Source organism: Pleurodeles waltl, chromosome 5 (genome assembly GCF_031143425.1).
Source record: "Pleurodeles waltl isolate 20211129_DDA chromosome 5, aPleWal1.hap1.20221129, whole genome shotgun sequence".
Lineage (NCBI taxonomy): Eukaryota > Metazoa > Chordata > Amphibia > Caudata > Salamandridae > Pleurodeles > Pleurodeles waltl.
In genome coordinates this window covers 339,901,166-339,924,380 of record NC_090444.1, presented here as the reverse complement: position 1 = coordinate 339,924,380, position 23,215 = coordinate 339,901,166, and the positions used below count along the sequence as shown (strand labels likewise).

The 23,215-nt window shown below is 43.5% G+C and overlaps 1 protein-coding gene across 1 annotated transcript in view; it reads right to left on the bottom strand.

Annotated features, from left to right (window-relative positions):
• Window positions 1-23,215, bottom strand: part of PLEK (pleckstrin) — a 398,482-nt gene that overhangs the window by 18,123 nt on the left and 357,144 nt on the right. Inside the window, exon 7 of the mRNA XM_069234077.1 lies at window positions 6,456-6,539. Within this exon, the coding sequence (XP_069090178.1) occupies window positions 6,456-6,539 (84 nt within the window). The remainder of the gene's footprint in view (window positions 1-6,455; window positions 6,540-23,215) is intronic.

Below are 23,215 nucleotides of genomic sequence, written 5' to 3'. Positions count from 1 at the left end.
AACCATGGGTGGATTTGTGGGAACACCCAGGCTCTTCCCATAAAATGCTTCCCTGGGGCAGAGTAACGAATTGCGCTACTTTGCGTTACTCCAGAATGGTCAAGCCACTCAGGGCCGCGCAAGGTGCCCTTGCATGGCTTGATCAATCTCACTTAGGTTTTGAGTCAAGGGGACACACGGGTGACACAAAACCCTTGAAAAATATGAACCTGTGTTTGTGTGTGGCCCATAAGGGCTTTTCCTGGACTCAGACATAAGTAAGCAACTCTGTGTTGTACTTGTACTCTGCCTGAACTATACAGAACATTATTCAGAATAGCAGTCACTCCTTTCACTCTCATCCCTGGACATTTGTTCTCACAGTGTACCTCCACTCCTGTAGAGGTTAAATAGATGAGGGAACAAACACTTTATCATGAAGTGAGCACGTCTTAAAGGATGATCCCTGAGAGACCCTACATACCAGCTGTTTCACAGTTCATATTTGAGCAGAAACATTATACAGCCTGTATCTGCTCGTGGAGGAAAGATGAAAGACCAGATCATGATACTTCCTCCATCTGCTTTGGCATCATAAGAACCCTCAGGACAGAGACTGCCTGTGGATATGGTGTGGGGAAACTGGACTGATTGCTGGAGGCCCCTCACCTTTTGCCCCCATTTTTTAGCTGCTTCTGGTGTTTTCTGACTCTGACTGTGCCCTGGGCACTGCTAACCAGTCCCAGGGCCAGTGCTATGTTTAAAATGGTAATATGTAAATTAGGCATAATTATAATTGGCTTTGACAACCTACCTAAAAGTCCCTAGTATATGGTAGGGCATATAGGTTTAGGGACCTCAGCATAGTTAGTGCATCCATGGGTGCACTACTGTGGAGTGCAGTGCCATTTTAAAGGCAGGTCTGCCATGCTAGCTGCTTTTAAGTTAAAAGTAACCACAAATTCAACTTTGCAATTAAAAGTATTTCCAAAGAATCGAACAGCCTTATTTTTGCATACACTTCACCCTAAGGTCTGCCCTAGATGCCCCCAGGTTTCGGTGGAGTGTAAATATAAGCAGAAACTTTATAAAAGATATTTTATAAGCCCTGGTGAGGGAAAACAGCCAAATTTGTTTTCCCCCATTGTAGTCAATGGGCCCCATATGCTAACATGAAGAGACTTTGGGCCGTATTTATACTTTTTGGCGCACAACTGCGCCAACGCAGTTGTGCGTCAAAATATTTAACGCTAGCTAACGCCATTCCAAAGCGCCATGCGGGCGCCTTATTTATGGAATGACGTTAACCAGCGGAGCTGACTGGTGTGCGTCAAAAAAAATGACCCACACCAGGCAGCGCCGGCGTAGGGGAAAATGGAGCTTGGGCGTCAAAGAATGGGGCAAGTCGGTCTGAGGCAAAAAATCTGCCTCAACCCGATTTGCGCCATTTTTTTTTACTCCCACCCTCCATTGACATGACTCCTGTCTTAGCAAAGACAGGAGTCATGCCCCCTTGCCCAATGACAATGCCCAGGGGACTTCTGTCCCCTGGGCATTGTCATTGTGCATAGTGGCATGTAGGGGGGCACAAATCAGGCCCCCCTATGCCAAAAAAATAAATAAATATATACTTACCTGAACTTACCTTAAATTCCCTGGGATGGGTCCCTCCATCCTTGGGCGTCCTCCTGGGGTGGGCAAAGGTGGCAGGGGGTGTCCCTTGGGCATGGGAGGGCACCTCTGGGCTCCTTCCGAGCCCACAGGTCCCTTAACGCCTGCCCTGACCAGGCGCTAAAAAATGACGCTAAATCGGCTGGACGTCATTTTTTTTGACCCGCCCACTCCTGGGCGTCATTTAGACTGCCCAAAGGGTGAGCAAGGATTCATTTACTGAGACCTTGAGGAGGCCTGGTGGGGGTTTTGGCCTATTGCTAAGTGTAGGTATCTACCTGACGTTACCAATAATCCACTTTCCAATAAAGAAGAACTGACAAAGTATACAAGAAGAATATCTGTTGTATTTCTTTCTACCTGTTGAAATGCATTGCTAGAGGATGTTCAGTTTTAAGGGTCAGAAAAAGGAGCAAGTACACAGAGTAATAATTCATTTGTTAGTGCAGCCCAATTAATTTGTTAGTGGAGCCCTACTCATTTTAGGAATTTTGTTTAGAACTAATATGATTTAACCCTGTCAAAAAATACAATCCTCTGCGTGGTTTGGATGAACTATCTTTGAGAGAAAATCATTTTGCCTTATTGTTGCCTTAATGTTTTTATCATTCACCTATTATGTAACTCTAAAAGAAAGACCCAGAAAAGAATCCTCCAAGTGTCTTTTTCCTAACCAACTAAATACCTGAGGCAGACATCGAGTACCGTTCAATTGAAGGTGACAAACACAACACACCCATATTATATACTGTGAAACAAGTCTCCAGCACACAATCACACTTATTTAACTGCCTAAATGCTAAATGAGGGCATTAAAAAGCAGCAACATTTTAGTCTACATGCTGTGCAGATGAAGCCATATTCTAACATAGATAACTCTACAAGTAAAAAAGAACACTGCTATTGTCGCGTGGGCTCTCATTATTCTAAATGAGACTACTGGATTTCTAGGTAGCAGGATCTATAACGGTGTGGGGGACTGAGCCTGACCCACGGGTAAAGAACTCTGTCACCCTAAATCCGGGTTTTGCTCCGGCTAACTAGCAGTGCCTCATTTCTCCCATGTGGAAGGAATGATTCGGCAGCCGAGCGCATGACATCTTTGGAACTTCTCAGGGAAGTCGTGGTTACTCAGATCCAAACCAACTCTCTTATTTCCAATATGATCTCATATACAAATGACAAAGACAGTATAAGTTTTATATAATGTTTTTAATAAAACTACTGTATTTTAGATATTAAGTCGTGAGCCGCAATAACCAGAACGATACAACACAGTAGGATTGAAATAGTCACCAGGAGAGTAAAACATAAGAACAAAGCTATCATATTGTCTAACAGTTTCTACTCTCCCTCTGCTTGTTCTATTTAGAGCACAGCATGTTAAGCTTCTAGCTCGCCTATTAGAATCACTGTGGAGACATCAGCCCTCATACCTGAGCAAAGACCTGTGATCTTGGTTCAGCATCTGCAATGAGGCAGTCAGCGTCTAGTTGTGGTTCCCTGGTCGGAATCTCCCTCTTGCGTGTATTGGGACAAGGAAGTGATTTTATAACTAACATGTCATCGTGATCACAAAATGTCCCTACGCAGGAATGCCAAGTCTAAACTCCTACCACGTCTATCGGCAATGTACCAGACTGTATCCTTGACTGAAGCACAGAGTAAATATGTTATGGAGAACTCCAGTGCTGAAGTAGGCAAAACAGTGTGATATGAATAAAAAACAACACCGTAGAACTGGCTATTTGAAAAATAACAGTACGAAGCCTAATAAAAAGCATGTAGAGCAAAGTGCACAGAGGCTCTAAGCTGTCAGCAAATGAATAACATATATTCAGGGCAAAGTGCACAAAGGCCTAAAGCCTGAAGCTAAAGCGCAATGAATACGTAAAACTAATCACACTACACTATAGGGAATGTCAAGATGAACAATTTGGAAGGCACACTGTCAGATTTGACACATCTCCAAGCTCATCTTCTATTGAGGAAACAAGATGAATCTTTTCTTCAGGAACCAAGATGTACCTTATTTCATGCAGTGGCCTCCTGAAGAATGCATGTTGGGCTTAAAGCTTGAGGTAACATTCAGGAAGTGTAGAATGTACTATTCATATGGAGCAGTATTTCTGACAAGAAAAGAGACAACATACGCCTTTTAATCCTACACTACCCCATGTTTGTAGGAGCAAAAACAGGGAGAATTGTGCGAAGGATGTGATTTAGGGGTCACCAGAAGTCGAAGCTGCGACCCCTGGCTTATCCTTTGTTACCCCTGCCTCAAATCTCGTCAGGAACCCGGATTAAATAGGGCTCATTCTGAATCTTGTTTTATTTCCATTCTTCTGACCCCTTTGACTCTGTTAAATTTTCACTTTCTTTTTGCATGTCCACTCCATTTTAATTTAGAAAGTGTCGACATGTGAAATACTTTCAAAACAAAACAATAATGAACTTTACAATATAAATGTGAAAACTGACAGAGGTTGGAGGGTTTTCAGTAATCCTGTTATATGCTGCAGTAAGGTATTTAAACTTTAAATTTAAAAAAGTAAAAGGTGACAGCCCAATCCACACAGCGTATTTGTATATTAATGACCCAACAATATATCTCCTGCAGAGATTCCAGCATTTTTCCATGAAAAAAACTGAAATGGTTATATTCATGCATTTGGAGGAATTTGGAGATTTTTAAACAAATAATATTTTTCTGTGGTTTACTGTAAAGAAGCATACAGTGAAAAGAAAAAACACACATCTCTCCTACCCAACCCTACATCACTAACATCAATGGCCTACAAGCAATCTAGAATGTGCTTTGTTTGATAACATCTGTGGAGGGGTTTGAAGTCCATTGTGACACCATTCATTGGAAGCACCCTTTAATGTTTATAAAAGTCTTTGTGCTGGTAACCGCACAATATAGAGTGCACTGCAAAGACACTGCAGAGGCAATGTACATTTGGTATCATTTTTTGAGAGGCCACCAAGGTTAAAAGTCGGATGATGTCACTTCCTGTGACATCATTCAGGTCTAAAATAATGCAAGTTCATTCCCTGTGATGTATTAACATTTATGTCACTTCCACTCCTGCAATTTTGGTGAATTGAAGTGCATTGATAGAGATAGTTTTGAAAGCACAAATCTAAATCTCTCTTCTCTCGGTTAGTAATTTGAATTGCAGAACATCCGATTTCACTGAAAAATACATTCTTGAAGATCTCGAAGTCAAGACTTGTAAGCACTATGGACCACACCAAGTCAGAGGTCTAAAAGTAAATAAGGGGCCATTACCCAAAACTGGAGTAACAAAAGCCCCTGCAGTCCCTGGGGTGCAGGGGGCACTGAGCTCCAGGTGGGCCCCTCACCACAGTACACTGTGCAAGGGTAGTGGGCCCTGGCCTGAAAGCTCCTGACTGTGTCGTGGGGCCGCCCTGTACTTTGCAGGGAGGCCCCTTAAAGTTTCATTACGCCACAGTTACCCACATTATGTACAGTGCAGTGAGCCAGATGTGTGTTAAAACATAAGCTTCGGTCTCTGCATGGTCTGACCTTAAATGACTCAATCTCGGATGTTCTGCAGCAAGATATTGAATTCTCTTGAACCAGAGAGATTTCACAGAAGACACAAGACACTAAGGCCCATATTTATACTTTTTTTTGTACCCCATTTGCGTAATTTTCTGACGCAAAAGCGGTGCTAACTTACAAAATATAATTGTATTTTGTAAGTTTGCGCTACTTTTGCATCAAAAAGTGACGCAAATGCGGCACAAAAAAAGTATAAATATGGGCCTAATTCCCCTACTGTGCCCATCTTTCTTCCTAAAATCTCTTCATAATACTGGCAAACATTGATCTTTTCTCTCTTCTTCCTATAGTCTAGCACTTTCAGTCTCCAAGTAATCACAGCTAAGCCTCATAACAATTCTAGTGTTATTAGGTCTTGTGTTAGCCATGACCTTTGGATTTTACTAAATGTATATGCATAGTATGCTTACCTATTGAGGTTTCCGCCCTGCACACTTCATCCATTGATCTCTGTCATTCACATTTTTCTCCTGTCCACTACTGCACCCAGCATTGGGCAATAGGTCCACCCACTTCAGCCACTGGCTAACATCAGTGTGAGTGATGGCAGTCAGACCTTTCACAAGGAGCTGATCCACACACAAAGTTCTCTTAAATGAAACTGACAAATGTTGCAATGTGTGCTTTTTGAGACATAGACTTAGTTTTGCTTTCAGCCATTTTTTATAGGATTTAAGAGGGCCCAGCAGCTTCCACAACAATAAAGGTTTGCAAAAACCATGACAAAACAAGCATTGACAAAGCAAAAATGCTGGCGACCATTGAAGACCTACTGACTTTAATAGTAGATAGAAATCCCCTTTCACTGGCCTTAGGTAATATGGAGGTTTCTACCATGGAGGGGATTCTTGAGAGATGGAACAAAGAATGCTGCTGCCAGTTCTTTTCTGACATACTACCACCCCCAAAAATCAATCACCACTTCAGAGGTACACATATTAACACAGAGAACCGCTGACAATGGTGGGGATTTTTACACCAGCTTGGCACACTCCTAGCATCCATCACCTCTAAATCATGCATCTGGAAAAGATGTTGTATGAATTGTGGCCATCATCTCCTCCTGCCAATCTCTAAACGAGGGCATGGCTGATTTATCATAAACAGGCAGCTAGCTAAATGCAATGGTGTTCAAAGTACATTTTGCACTTTCAAAGTTTACATAAGTAAAATGCTATCCATTATGTTAAATATGTTTGCAAGAGGCTCTCACCCCAGATGGATCATAGTAGTGCAGATATGCAGGGTCCTCTCTCAGAATAAATTTTCGCACTTTCCAGTTTTTTCTCCGATGTCCCTTAAAATAGATTACAAACGACGTTATTATCAACACGTTTATTTACCTTACTAACAACTTTACATGCAGTGAAGATAATGCTTCATTTCATAAGAGAGAAAATGTTTTCAATATGAAACATAAATTACAATCAAGCCCTGGCAACAGCAAAAACTGGTGATGAACAGGGGCGTAATATTTGTTTTAAGCAAGGAAACAGGTGGCAGGGTGGGACCGCCAGTACTTCTCACTTTACTAATCTATCAGATCGACATGGAAAAGGAAACCCCACTAAAGGTAGACTAAGACTCCGAAAGCGTACGACACGAGGCTAAAAGGGAGGTGTTGTATCCTCTGTGAAGATCCACGAAGAAGTGGGTGGGAACTGTTGGGAATGATGTTCCTAAGATTTTTCATTTTATGGAACCATCCCCTGTAATTTTTATGTAAAACACAACAGTTTCTGAATAGCAAATTTTGGCTGTGTCCTGCACAGGACTCAGGAGGATGAGGGGTATCTCCCTGGTTTTGGGCAGAGTGCAGTGAACAGACAGTAAAAGATTAAAGAAGCAGTGGGCAGGCCTAAACATTCCCTGCTCGCAACGATATGAACATGTAGAATGGGTTAGTTTGCCGGCCTAGCGGCTGCTGAGACACTCTTTATGGTTCCAACTCAGGGGCGGCTCCTCCGCTAAGGTAGAGAAGCGTCGCTCCACTCATTTTCTCCCAAAAGGAAAAAGAAGATGATAATAACGTACAATACGTTATTATCATTTTATTTTTCATTGTGGGGCTGGGCAGGGCTGGGCTGGAGGGAGGGGGCCCTTCGAGGGCTATGTGCATAGGTTTGGTTTGCCAGGTTCGAAAGACATGTGTACTTGGCATGTTCTCTACCTGGCTGTAAAGAACAGCCAGGTAGAGAACATGCACAGGCTCCCATTCCCAGTCTGAGCGACGAAGCAGGCCACTCAGACCAATCATGACACTGCGTTCAGCAGCGTCGTGATTAGCTAGGAGCCTGTGCAGCCGGGGAAAGGAAGAGGACAGAGGGGAGACGAATGCGTCTCCACTCGAAGGTAAGTGTTTTAAAAAAAAAAAAACATTTTAAAGCCCCCAGACCAATCCTGTTTCTTTGCGCTGTGTTCTGCCCCACCACCCCTTTTCAGTGGCAGCCACCACTGCTGCAACTAGCCATATTGTTTTTGTTTTAATCTATTTATTGTTGTTTTTCTGTAGAAGCATCACATACTACTTTGTTTATGCTTTATAGAGGGTATAATGACAATGACAGTGATATACATATTTTGCTTATCAATGAGTAGGAACAGTGCAGTAGGAATTTCAGATTGCATGTTAACAGTCTCGGTGTATATATCTTTTGCAATAGCCATATCCGCCGACTACATTTGTCAGGCAGCTGTACGTTTCTCAGGATGGTGATATAATCATGTGACAGTTTCAACAAGTGACACATGTGGTGTCAGCAACAATACACAGTAGTTTTATGCCTAGACAATGACATTCCAACAGTCTATTTCAAATGTGAACAGATGGGAGCATAACAATAACAAGTATGCTTACATGTCATTTTACATGTCCATCCCCTAATATAATTTATTAATGAATTTGTGTCATCCAAATGATGCATGGCAAAAAAAAAACAGGTGTAATGCATGAATCACCGGTGTGTGTCAAAGAGCCTCGCAGGTACATAAGGAACAGTTTTGATTAGTGCCCCCCATCAGTCTGTGTTGGCTGGGGATGGCCGTGAGTCATGTGGTGCCGGTATTTCTGGGGAGTCAGTGTGAAGGCCCACTGCTATAGAATCCCACCCGCTAGCCACAGGCCTCACACCACAGTGCCACACTCTCGGCTTGTGCCCAGTTCATGAGTGAGCAAAGCCAAGCCATGAAGTGTGCAGGATCTGATGACTTGTGATCAGGGGCTTAGCCAGCAGGAGCCCCAAGTCAATGAATCAAGATGTAAGCCTATGTTTCTTGCTTCTGTGATATAGACCTAATATGTATACCTCCCATGTGTTAGTAATGGTTCTGTCTGTTCAGTGCATTAGATGCCGCATTACTCCATCCCAGTATGCCCGCAAGTGAGAACAGGCCAATAGTATGCATACTATGTCCGCATTAATCAATTCACAGCGTGGATATGTGGCATTTGAGGTGCCAAAATACCTGTTAATATTGAAGGGGGTGAGGTACGCCCTATGTACAATATACAACTGTATTACCCAAAACCGTGCATTTCGTTGGACATAGGTGAGGCTCTGCAATATGCTAGACCATTCTTTATCTGAACAAGGGCGGGTAAGGTTTGATAGAGCGTTCCGTCTTAATAAATTACCTGTATCTGGACGCTCTTGGGTCGATGAATCTTTTGACCAAGTGGGGCTCTCTTCACCCGAGAGTAATCAATTTAATCAAATCAATAATCAATAACGAACATAAGCAATGCCCTGATCAACATAACACTTCACAATTAATCCAGAAAACATTTCGGCGAACCATGACCTTTCGGCCATGAATAACCACACTTGTTCATTCAAAGTTAATGAATTTATTTCCCTATATTAACAAAGCTAGCACAATATAAATGTGTCTCAACACCAAATGATATATGTAAATGAACATTAATAGCTGTCCATAACGGCGAAAAAGATGCAATCTATGCAGCATTTGAATAACAATGCATTCGATGATAGCAACGCAAACCACTAAAACTATAATCTGTAATGGGCTAATTGCATACATTAGTCAGCATAACAAGGTCTCAAATTGCATCGTGCATCAAATGAATCCTCATCTAACCTCAAATTAGCATCTGCATGTGGGACTTCATGCAAAAAACAATTTAGCAACATTAATTTGGAAAACTCCTAACTAGGGCTCTTATAAAAAATCAGCAGTTGGTTACCTAAAAAGAAACACAATGCAATTGTACATTTTCCTTTCATATTTACCAAATTCAATCAGCATTCAAGGAAGTCTTCGTCTCACAGGTACCGGTTTCGATCAGCATGGGACGGGGGCAAAGGGGCAGGGTGGACGGGGCAAATGCCTCACAGCGGCAAGATAAAAGGACAAAACTACTACTTCATGCAAAGGGGCAAATCGATGTTAAAGTCTCTAGGGCGAGAATTACTTAAAGTCTCTAGAAGATAGCAAAATGACGAGGTCGGCAAGATGGGCCATAATGGCTGCAATGGGCAATAATGTTCGATGTCCTCAATGGGTGCAATGGGTAATGGCCGCTGGCTAATGGCAAATGGCTGTAATGTCCGGGTAATGGCCGCTTTCTTCTTGTGCACCAGGTTTAAATAAACAACAGTTCAAATCCAGTAGGGTCTTCCATTGGAGGGTTCATAGGTTGGCTTCAAATTGTCCAATCAAAAACAACAGTTCACAAGCTTCTACCTAGGCATACATTATCCTTGGAGTCGGGAACATAAGTTGCAACATATTTTACCAATTAACTCACTTTCAGAGCGTCCATTGTCTGCACCTGCAGATTGACCTTGGAGCAAAGAAGAAGATGCCAGGCTGGCACGAAACCTTAAAGATAAGCATGTGAACCGATCTCACTGGAAAAGTACAGCTTCAAGCAAGAATACACGTTTATTAGCACATTGGAAAAACACGAGCATCTAAACCGTGAGACAAGGCAACTAGGCCGAAGCCTCCACTAAAGTTATGCTAAGTTAAAACATTTCAAACAAGCAAATCATGGCACACGTTTACGGTTATGTCAGATTAGTACAATTCTAATACATCACGTTATATAAAGCACGCTTATAAATGTTGGCAAACTACTCTGAGGGCACATTTGTCCCCGTACAATCTTTATTAGTTCGGTTAAAGTCACACTTGATTATTGCAGCACTACGTTTATGCGCTAATAAATGTAAAACCTTCATTTCTGCGTCATCAATCCCTCCTCTGATGACTACTTGTCATCACACAAAACTATTCCCACAAATTTTATTCCATTAAAATTCTGTCAGTTCTCTTTGCCTTTTAGTTCCCCTTGTTCTTGCCTTGTATTCTTCTGCCATTCTTTTCATAATTTTCTCTTCCTTCCTTCTCTTAATTCTTGCCATGATCATTAGTATTCCCCTCTTTATTCCCCAAATCCCAAAGATGCAAATTAGTACTATTAGTATTCCCTGTATTATTTTTAGTAATATTCCATTCAAAATGCCACCAAGCAAATTTCCCACTGAAGCAATTCCCTTTCCAACCTTCTCCCAAACTCCTGGTTCTTTCAATTCCTTCAAGTCTGCACTCTCTTTTGTTAGATTTGCAAGCATTGTTTTAATCTTCACACTGTTGTCTGGTATATACGTGCAACAGTGACGCGCACCAAGCATTTTGCAAACGCCGCCATCCTTTGCTAAAAGAATGTCTAGGGCAAGCCTGTTTTGAAGAGTCATAGCTCTTTCTGCTGCAAGTTCAGCATCCATCAGGATTATAGCACCTGAAAACTTTGTCAACATGTTATCCACTATAGTAGACAACTTTCTTATTTTGATGGAATTCAACACAACTCCCAATGAAGGAATCATGGCTCCAAATATATCTCCTACCACAGCAGCTGCGGTCTCTCTTTTCTGGATACGATGAGATCCAGGCGTCTTTGGAATCACTGATAGGTCATCCAGTTGATAAACCTTTGGGAACACTATACCCAAATAACATCTCCCCCACCATCCCTTTGGAAGACGATAATAGGCATTATGCCCACAAATGTAATATACACCAGGTATGACAGGATCAAGTCCGTTCAGCATGAATGTCCATTTGGCCTTAAAGATAAACGTATGTTTACATTCACTCGCTCCCACGAAAATGTTATCATAATAAGATTCACCTCGATATATACAAAATTTCCCTACATGCCAAGCGTCTAAAGCTATTCTTCCTTGTGTTTTTATTGCAGCAAAAGCATAATTATCTACTGAAGTCCTCTTACTTAGCTCTTTTTCTAATTTCGCATTCATTTGTGCCCTTCTATCATCTGTGCGATCTAAAAAGCTTATTTCTACAGCTGAGAGCGAGCAGGTAAGATTTTCCCTATGAGCGTGAGCTGTTTCAAAAGGTTGCATTGGCTCGAAAAATTCCCTCATTATTTTAGCATCCCAATCTTTAGCAATCTGGCTTAGTTGCGTTATTATAGGAACATATGCAAAGGTAACATCATAATTTGAGTAAAAATACTGTATGTTAGTTTGACCATAAAATCTAGAAGTTACTATACTACATGTAATCCCATATGTAAGAGGCATGTGGTGATAAGTCACCCCTTCCGTTACAGATGTCGGTATCTGTGTACACACATAACAATCTTTCGCATCCATAGTCTCAACATATTCTGTTAGTAGGCGATAGAAAACATTATACGAAAGTTCCTTCTTATCATGCAAGTGTCTCTCATCTAATTCTAGTCTTTTCAATGCGGTTAGTTCAGTGACAGTAACAGGAGCAGAAGTAGAAGCATCAATTTTCTCATTCTCACCCTTACCACGCGTTGCAAGCACTATTGCCATTATTATTAGTACACATGCAGTTATCAAGCCTATACACGCATATTTACAATATTTCACTCTACTGTTTTGTGTAGCGTACCTAGTCATGATCTGTATAGAATCAGAGAGCTAGAAGCACTTATAAAAGAAACGATTTAGCAATTAGTTACAAAGCTGAACGAGCGCAATGTTCACACAGTTCTCTTCAGGAGCCCAGTCACTTATCGGTTAGCAGCATTTGTCTCAATTCGGCAATTGTCTCAATTCGGCAATAACTCAGTCTTTTATCAGTTAGCAACGTTGTCTCAAATCGGGTTTAAGAGTCAATCAGGTTATCAAAGTCTTATCAAGTTAGCAAATGTCTCATCCGGTTTAGCAATGTCTCAGCTGGTTGTATCACGTTAGATTATAGCAAGCAATGTCATTTATCAGTTTTTTTTTTTTTTTTTTGTTTTTTTTAATCAATAGTGTCCATAAAACTTTTCTTTTCTATTGGTATCTCTTCTTCTTCGTTCTCGAGGCTAAGAGATACAAATTCGTCGGTCCAATCGTCATTCACTACATATGCCCATTCTGGACGGGAATACCTCCTGTTTGGTATTCTTTTCCTTTTCAATTTTGCATCTCTCTTTGATTCTGCCTCACTGGTACTTTCCTCTTTGGCCAAGTCTTTTTCTTCACTTGATGTTGGTACCACGACAGACACTTCCTTTCTTTTCTCTTTCACTCTTGGCCCTTCACTGTCGTTCAACTTTTCTCTAGTTCTTAATTTTACTGGTGATATACTTGGTCTTCTCTTTGCACTGTGTCCACTTGATGGACCTGCGATCTCTTCTGAGGAAGTTTGAACAGTTTCGTTCTGTTCTGCCTTGTCCCCTCCTTCTGGGGAGACAATCAGGTTTTCTTTTTCTTTTTCTGTACCGTCTGCTTCTGGGAAAGCCCTCCTCTGATCAGGCTCTCCTGCTTCTTCACCTCTTTCGAGCCCTTTGTCACCGTTACTTTCTTCAGGCTCTTTGTCACTTTCAGCTGCTTCAGGCTCTTTGTTACCTTCAGCTGCTTCGTCGCTGTCTGAGGTTTCTCCTTGGTCTTCCCCAAGTGAATCGGTTGTTTCGTCCTCAGAGAATATTTCTCTCTCCTCTATTTCTGCCTGTTCGCTTCTAGTTCTGTTTTGCTCTGTCTCAGCGCTCAGCACTTTGTTATCAGGTACTGGCAGTTTCAGCGCTTCAACTTCCTCATCTGTGGGACACAACACTTTCTTTGTATGACTGGCGTGAATCCAGTTGGGAACTCCCGCACATTTCACAGCGGTAGTGGTCGTCAGGATCACTTGGAAAGGGCCTTTCCAACGGGGTTCCAGACACGACTTCCTCACATGCTTCTTTATCACGACCCAGTCACCAGCTTTCAGTGTGTGTCCTGGACCTTGGATCGGTGGCAAGGTGGTTGCTTCCACCTGGTGAGAGAAAGAGCGAACCACGTCAGCCAGACCTTTGCAGTAGTCTAACACCATATCATCTGTAATGGTCAAAAGCACGTTTGCGGGAACTGCAGGAAGTCTCATGGCCCTGCCCATGAGAATTTCGTGCGGGGACAATCCAGTCTTTCTGTCAGGGGTGTTTCTCATTGACATTAACACCAAAGGCAATGCGTCAGGCCATTTCAAATTTGTCGATGCACATATTTTCGCCATTCTTGATTTCAGTGTACCATTCATTTGTTCCACGAGTCCTGAGGCTTCAGGGCGATAGCTACAATGCAGTTTTTGCTCAATGTTCAGCGCTGCGCAAAGTAACTTTATCACCTCGTTATTGAAGTGACTTCCTCTATCCGATTCTAAAGAGATCGGGAATCCGAAACGTGGTATCAACTCCCTCAACAATAGTTTTGCAACTGTAAGGCTGTCATTTCTACGTGTGGGGTATGCTTCAATCCAGTGACTAAAAATGCACACAATCACCAACACATACTTCAGACCTCCATGCACAGGCATCTCAATAAAGTCCATCTGCATTCTGCTGAACGGGCCACTCGCCCTGCCAATGTGGCTCATGTTCACAACCGTTCCCTTTCCTGGGTTCATCTGCTGACAAATGACACAACGATGGCAAACTGCTTCTGCAGCTTGACGGAATCTGGGGTTAAACCAATCAGTTTTGAACAATCTTATCATGGCATCTCTCCCTAGGTGAGCCTGCCCATGATAGAACCGCGCTAGCTGCGATAAGAGACAATTTGGTAAAACAAATTTTCCCTCATTTGAAACCCATAACTCATCTGGTCTCCTTGTACATTGTGACTTAATCCAGGAAGCTCTTTCATCCTCCCTGACGCTATTCTGTAATGCTTTTAGCTCATCCATTGTATCCACGACCTTCAAGGCAAATGCTTCAGCTGGTTCGAGGTCTGGCTCACTTATCAAATTCCATTCATCCCTGAGCAATATACAGTTCAAGGCACAAAATCTTGCGACTTGATCCGCATATGCATTTCCCAGGGAAACATAGTCCTGTCCTTTTGTATGAGCACTACACTTTACCACTGCAATTTCGGCTGGCATCTGAATGGCGTGTAACAATTCCCTTATTCTCTCCCCGTTTTTCACTGGGGACCCTGAAGAGGTCAGGAAACCTCTCTGTGACCATAATTGCCCAAAGTCGTGCACAATTCCAAACCCGTACTGACTATCAGTGTAAATGGTAACCTTCATCAATGTAGACAGTTGGCATGCTCTTGTAAGGGCTACAAGCTCTGCTACTTGAGCGGAATAGACTCCTTGAAGCCAGGACGCTTCCAAGACACCTGCTACAGTACATACAGCATATCCTGCTTTCAATATTCCCAATGCATCACTTAGACATGAACCATCAACAAAAACAATTTGGTCATTTTCATCAAGCTTAGTATCCTTAATGTCAGGTCGGGGTTTTGTGCAAAATTCAGTCACCTGAAGGCAGTCGTGCTCGACGTCTTCAGCGTTCTCAATTTCAGCATTTTCAGCGGGAAGCAAGGTTGCTGGATTCAACGTAGTGCACCTTTTCAGCTGCACATTCGGTGAGCCCAGAATTATTGTTTCAAACCTTGTGAGTCTTGCTCCAGTCATGTGTTGCGTTCGGGAGGGGGTCAAAAGTATCTCAACTGAGTGAGGGACCATGACTGTTAATGGGTGTCCCATCACTATTCCTTCACTCTGAGTGAGGCTCATACCAACTGCTGCTACAGCGCGCAAACACCCTGGCAGTGCTGCTGCGACCGGATCCAAAGTAGCTGAAAAATACGCTACTGGTCTGTTTATGCCACCATGGGCTTGGGTCAAGACAGACAAAGAACATGCATCACGTTCATGACAAAACAATGTGAAAGGCTTTGTGTAATCAGACATACCTAAAGCTGGAGCCCTGCACATGCATTCTTTCAATTCAATAAAAGCATCCATCTCATCTCCTTTCAGCTCAATTTCATCCAAGGCATCCTTCTGGGTCAGTTTCAGTAAAGGCTTTGCTAGAGTTGAGAAGTTGGGAATCCACTGGCGACAGTAGCTCACCATCCCCAAAAACTTCCTCACCTCCCTCCTTGTCTTTGGTGGACTCATTTGAAGTACACTTGTTATTCTTTCCTTCATTATTCTCCGTGACCCTTTCTCTATTTGATGACCCAAGTATTTCACTTTCTTCTGACAGAATTGCAACTTTGAAGGAGACACCTTGTGTCCATTCCTTCCCAAATGGTTCAGTAGAGCAATGGTGTCGGCTGTGCAGCCACTTTCTGTCTTAGATGCAATCAGTAAGTCATCAATGTACTGTACTAGGGTTGACTCGAATGGCAATTCTAACGCTTCCAAGTCTTTCTTTAGAATCTGATTGAAAATTGACGGTGACTCCGAAAACCCTTGAGGAATTCGACACCAACTGTAAACTCTGTCTAAGAATTTGAAACAAAAGAGAAATTGGCTGTCCTCATGAAGAGGCACCGAAAAGAATGCTTGTGACAAGTCGATGACTGAGAACCACTCGGCATCACAAAGGATTTGAAACATTATCACAGCTGGATTCGGTACTACAGGGCAGCATTTAATTATGATGTCATTTATTTTCCTCAAGTCCTGCACGATTCGGACCTTTCCACTCGGCTTTATTAGTCCCATGATTGGTGAATTACATGGACTGCTTAACACTTCTTTCAGTACTCCCAGTTTTACAAACTCGTCAATGAGTTGGGCGACTTTCATGAGGGTGTCTTGTGCCATGTGGTATTGTGGGGTCTGGGGAAAGGTTACATTGGGTTTTATGGTCACTTTCACTGGTTCCACTCCTTTCACCAATCCCACCTCTTTTCCTGACATATCCCACACTTCCTTTCCGACTGTTTCCCGTAATTCAGCTGGAATATCCTCTTCAGTTATCATCGGAAAAAGGTTAATCAGAGGATATTCTTCATCGACAGTTTGCATCTCATCCCCTTCTACACTGTCCCCTTCTTCCCCATCACTGCTCGTCTGAATTCTAATTCCATCGTCCAAACACATAATCGAACATCCCAATTTGCACAATAGGTCTCTCCCTAACAGTGCTATCGGGCTTGAGTCACATACCACAAAACTATGTGACCCTTGATAGTTACCAATTCTGACTGGTACTGGATCTGTGATTGGGTTCGTCAGGTGCCTGTTTGCTACTCCCACTACTTGAACTGTTCTCCCTGAGAGTGGCAAATTTGGTACTTCAATGCTCCTAACAGTTGAACATGTGGCTTGTGCCAATGTTGGGTTGCGACCATTCTGTACTCCCATTACGGTTGGATCTAGAATCATTCCCGTACTGTTGTCACTGCTGTAGTACCTTGGGACCTGCGGCTGATAATTTTCTGCTGTTTTCAATATAGGCACATCTGGATATATTCTCCTAACCTGCGGTATATGCGGGGTGAACAGTAAACTCGGGTCCTTAGATCCCGATGGCGTTTCTGAATTCGGAGTTTCATTATTCTGTACCGGTGCCGGAGGGGCAGAACTGGTACTTGGACCTTGTTCACTCTCTGCATAAGGTGGTGGACGGTCATTCAGCAATTGCATAATGAACTCCTCATCCTCTGACTCGTCTTCTCTATCTTTGGAACACCTCCTGTTTGTCTTACAGGTAGCTTTCTTGCCTGTCGCCTCTTCTTCCTTAGCAATTGCGGGAAACAATTTTATCCCCTGCAATATATCTGACCTCCACACCTTCTGTGCATTATCCCACCTAGCGTCCGCTAGTGTCTTTTCTACCTTTCTTATCCTGGTCTCGAACTTCTTTTGCTGTTGCTGTCTAGCCATTAGTTCCCAAATCGCTAGAGCCTCAAACTGTGCTGGCCTTGGAGGTACCTTCATGTCGTACATCGCGAATCTCAAATTCTCTAGGATCCTTATATTGAATGTCCCATGGATCGGGAACGCTACGCTCCCATGTTTCTCTGTCAGCTTGTGCCATTGCTTTAGCCAAAGGCACGGAGCTACCCCCCTTTCCTCCATTACAATGTAAGCTGGTGTACCTTCGGGTGGCGTCTCCTCTCCTACGCTCGCTTTAATGTAAGACTCCCCCTTCATCGCACTCTTTAATGCTTTAAAAAATTTCATTTTCTCGTCTTTTATTTCACAAAATTTGTAATCAATAAGTGACTTTAATTCCCGGAATACTCTTCGCTTGCCTTTCCCCTTCCAATCGAGCCCCACGGACTGCGTCCAATCCGTGCGCGACCCTTCTCTGCAACCAACCTATCCCAGCGCGGCTCCTAGTGACGTCACACTCACACACACTGCGGCTGACAAAGCCTCGCGGCTTGTCCTCCTTCACTCAGCTCCTCTCGTAACAACTTCTGGCATGTATCGCGAGCAACCAAATAATAATAAAACAGATCTGTCGGTTTACTACTTTCAGTACTCCCAGTTTTACAAACTCGTCAATGAGTTGGGCGACTTTCATGAGGGTGTCTTGTGCCATGTGGTATTGTGGGGTCTGGGGAAAGGTTACATTGGGTTTTATGGTCACTTTCACTGGTTCCACTCCTTTCACCAATCCCACCTCTTTTCCTGACATATCCCACACTTCCTTTCCGACTGTTTCCCGTAATTCAGCTGGAATATCCTCTTCAGTTATCATCGGAAAAAGGTTAATCAGAGGATATTCTTCATCAACAGTTTCCATCTCATCCCCTTCTACACTGTCCCCTTCTTCCCCATCACTGCTCGTCTGAATTCTAATTCCATCGTCCAAACACATAATCGAACATCCCAATTTGCACAATAGGTCTCTCCCTAACAGTGCTATCGGGCTTGAGTCACATACCACAAAACTATGTGACCCTTGATAGTTACCAATTCTGACTGGTACTGGATCTGTGATTGGGTTCGTCAGGTGCCTGTTTGCTACTCCCACTACTTGAACTGTTCTCCCTGAGAGTGGCAAATTTGGTACTTCAATGCTCCTAACAGTTGAACGTGTGGCTCCTGTGTCAACCAAGAATGAAACACAATGACCCATAACTGTTCCCTCCACATACGGACCCTTTTGATCAACTTCCAAGGATGCTGCAAGCACACAATTTCCCTCCTCATCTGAACTTTCACTCTCCCATACATTGTTTATTCCATTCTCACTGTGTAATGGGAACTGTTGTACTGTGCCATTTGTATTCATCACCTGACTCGAGACCTGTGGAGGAACCATCACTTGCTGCTGACTCACTGGTGCCAAAGGTATTTGCATTTGCTGATTAGGTACCATGGGAAACTGCTGTTGCATTGGCTGCATTTGCATCATCTGCATACGGGGCATCTGCATCTGCTGCGGCTGCATGGGCTGTAATCCCTGCAGCTGATTTATGGTCTGAAAATTTGGGTTTGGACCTCTCATTTTCGGTCCCCTCATTGTCTGGAATGCATTGACATCATTGTTTTGCTGACCAACACCTGCACCTTCCTGCACCACCATCGGGCACTCGCGTTTCCAATGTCCGACGATTCCGCACACGTGACACGGCATCACCCTTTTCATTGCCTGCACACCATTCGGAATCGCAACAGTGTTCAAATCCGGACCATTACTTCCAAAGCCTCCTCTGCCTCTGCCTCTCGCCTGTGGCTGAAACACCATATTTCCCTGCGGCTGCGGCTGCGGTATCTGCTGTTGGAACCCTTGCAACCCTTGCAAACCTGTCTGAGCTGCTTTAAGTTGCATCATCATCACTTTCTCTTTCAACCTTTTCTGTTTCACTTCAATTTCGTCGCTACAGTATTTCGCATAATTCAACACCTCATCAATAGGTTTCGACTGCCAACAAATCAAATGCGTCTTTATCATCTGACTTATCTCTGGTCTCAGCCCTTCCACAAATCTAAACACAAAATGAAGCATGTCCTTCGCCTCTATTGTTTCCGTGCCACTGTAGTTCTTGAACGCCTTCAACAACCTCTCATAGTAACCATGAATCGACTCTTTAGCCTCTTGGGCAGTTCGATCAATCTTCTGCCAATCCACATTTTTCGCGGCAACCTTCGTCTTCAAATGCTCAATCACCTTATAGTAAAAGCTCATTACCATAGGTGATGGTGCACCCGTATCCCTGTCTCTCTCTGGTTCACTTGTCGGCCAACCTACAGCCCTTTTGCAGTCTTCCCACAAATCTGCCGGAACCACAATCTCAAAGAGGGTGTTCAGGTCTTCCCAGAGACATTTTGCAAGCTTCACAAACCTATCAGTCTGTTGATACCATTCAATCGGTTTCTCTCTCAGTTTGGGAAAATCATCCGTAAAAGACTGAATGTCGCTTCTGTGCCACGGTACATGTATTAATTTTCCCCCTGCTGTCTCCCTCATTGGTAACATAGTTATTGCATCACTACTCTGTGGTCTTTTCTCCTTATGCTCTGGGACACTGTCTTTCCTCTTTTCCTTTTTCTTTGCCCATCTACTTTCCCATTTGTCTAAGCACCTCCACACTTGTGCACTCTGCAGCAATTCTCTAAGGTGCGTTTTCATGCCTGCTGACCTCATGTGTTCAAAGTCTGTGGTCCCGAAATCCAATCTATAGCTCCTGCTCAAGTGTTTTGTCTTGTCTATCTCAACCCCGTTTTTGTCAGCTATTTCTTGCAACCTTCTATGTACCTTGTTCACTTCTCTCGTAATCCTGGGACATAGATACCTCAGCTCTTCTTCTGAGTAGGACTCTAACCTATTCAAACCCATAGTCCCTTCCACCAATTCTTCTGCTTCCATGTTCAACCTTACCCTATTCAGATAGTCTTCCCCCTTCCCACTGGCTGAGCTTTGTGTGGAATTCAGACTGTTGAACCACTGTGTCAGCTGTTGCGAATTCAACACCATCAGTGTAGCATTCACATCGACTGCCATTGATGGTTGCGGCAACTTTTCAGTGTTCGATGATAGCGGTATCATCAGTGGGGGACTCGACCTCACCACTGTTGACTGAGCACATATGGGACTAAACTCCATCAAGGACCCAGATCCAGTTGGCAGAGCCGCTATCGGAGTTGTCTCTGGAGTGTTTTCTATGCACCTCCTTTCCGTCCCACTCTGCACCATTGATCCTTGACCGCTCATACCTGAGTTAGGCTGAATGTACAAAGGTACCAGTGGACCTACAGTAATGGGTAGGGATATCGCATCTGGGTTCTGTCCTTTCCCCAGGTTCTGAGGCATGTTCATTCCGACACTATGGGTCATCATTGCCGGCATGCCCGTCTGACTCCCCGTCATCTGAGCATGTGCTGTTCCCCCCTGCATCTGCTTTTGAGGCATCAAAAACTGGGTTGATTCAGCTTGTGCCAATGTTGGGTTGCGACCATTCTGTACTCCCATTACGGTTGGATCTAGAATCATTCCCGTACTGTTGTCACTGCTGTAGTACCTTGGGACCTGCGGCTGATAATTTTCTGCTGTTTTCAATATAGGCACATCTGGATATATTCTCCTAACCTGCGGTATATGCGGGGTGAACAGTAAACTCGGGTCCTTAGATCCCGATGGCGTTTCTGAATTCGGAGTTTCATTATTCTGTACCGGTGCCGGAGGGGCAGAACTGGTACTTGGACCTTGTTCACTCTCTGCATAAGGTGGTGGACGGTCATTCAGCAATTGCATAATGAACTCCTCATCCTCTGACTCGTCTTCTCTATCTTTGGAACACCTCCTGTTTGTCTTACAGGTAGCTTTCTTGCCTGTCGCCTCTTCTTCCTTAGCAATTGCGGGAAACAATTTTATCCCCTGCAATATATCTGACCTCCACACCTTCTGTGCATTATCCCACCTAGCGTCCGCTAGTGTCTTTTCTACCTTTCTTATCCTGGTCTCGAACTTCTTTTGCTGTTGCTGTCTAGCCATTAGTTCCCAAATCGCTAGAGCCTCAAACTGTGCTGGCCTTGGAGGTACCTTCATGTCGTACATCGCGAATCTCAAATTCTCTAGGATCCTTATATTGAATGTCCCATGGATCGGGAACGCTACGCTCCCATGTTTCTCTGTCAGCTTGTGCCATTGCTTTAGCCAAAGGCACGGAGCTACCCCCCTTTCCTCCATTACAATGTAAGCTGGTGTACCTTCGGGTGGCGTCTCCTCTCCTACGCTCGCTTTAATGTAAGACTCCCCCTTCATCGCACTCTTTAATGCTTTAAAAAATTTCATTTTCTCGTCTTTTATTTCACAAAATTTGTAATCAATAAGTGACTTTAATTCCCGGAATACTCTTCGCTTGCCTTTCCCCTTCCAATCGAGCCCCACGGACTGCGTCCAATCCGTGCGCGACCCTTCTCTGCAACCAACCTATCCCAGCGCGGCTCCTAGTGACGTCACACTCACACACACTGCGGCTGACAAAGCCTCGCGGCTTGTCCTCCTTCACTCAGCTCCTCTCGTAACAACTTCTGGCATGTATCGCGAGCAACCAAATAATAATAAAACAGATCTGTCGGTTTACTACAGGAAGGGTAACACAATCGCTTCAGGACCTTAGGGATTTTTCACTAGCCTCTGCAGTTATTCCATCTTTCTCGGTCCCCACTTTCGCAAGCAAATCTGACCCGCAGACTCTGCTCTCAACTTGTCAATGATCTATTCTAGTGCACTTAGAATTTGTCAAAGCCCGAAGTCGAAGTTTTCTTTCACTCCCTTAACACACGTACCGACTCGTTGACCACGCCCGGTCAACCTATTAAACCGACCAGACCACAACATAAAACAAGTGTCTCATACACTTTTCAACATACTCCGGAGTCTCTTGACCTCGCAGGGCCCGTCTCAACAACAACAACAACAACCACGTGGACCTTTTTCTGCACAAAGCGCCACATGCACATGAAGTTCGACGACTTCCCTACTCTGACACTCGGAGTCGCACCTCCGCTATTCTCTAAAATCCTCGCAACCTTTTCAAACAATCTGCGGCAATAAGCTGTGCAAGCGCAAAACCCTGACTTCACTCATACTGTCACTAGTACCGCCAACGCCGATTTCACACCTCCATTCTCTCCATTCGCAAGCTCCCAGATCCCGGGAAAGTCGCGGGGAACTTAGGGCATCATCATTCTCTCAATCTGTTTTACCCAAGAAAAATCTAATTCAACACCATATACCTCTCGAGCGGGATCCCAAAAGTCGCAACCGTCCTCTGCTACCATCTACTGATAGAGCGTTCCGTCTTAATAAATTACCTGTATCTGGACGCTCTTGGGTCGATGAATCTTTTGACCAAGTGGGGCTCTCTTCACCCGAGAGTAATCAATTTAATCAAATCAATAATCAATAACGAACATAAGCAATGCCCTGATCAACATAACACTTCACAATTAATCCAGAAAACATTTCGGCGAACCATGACCTTTCGGCCATGAATAACCACACCAGTTCATTCAAAGTTAATGAATTTATTTCCCTATATTAACAAAGCTAGCACGATATAAATGTGTCTCAACACCAAATGATATATATAAATGAACATTAATAGCTGTCCATAACGGCGAAAAAGATGCAATCTATGCAGCATTTGAATAACAATGCATTCGATGATAGCAACGCAAACCACTAAAACTATAATCTGTAATGGGCTAATTGCATACATTAGTCAGCATAACAAGGTCTCAAATTGCATCGTGCATCAAATGAATCCTCATCTAACC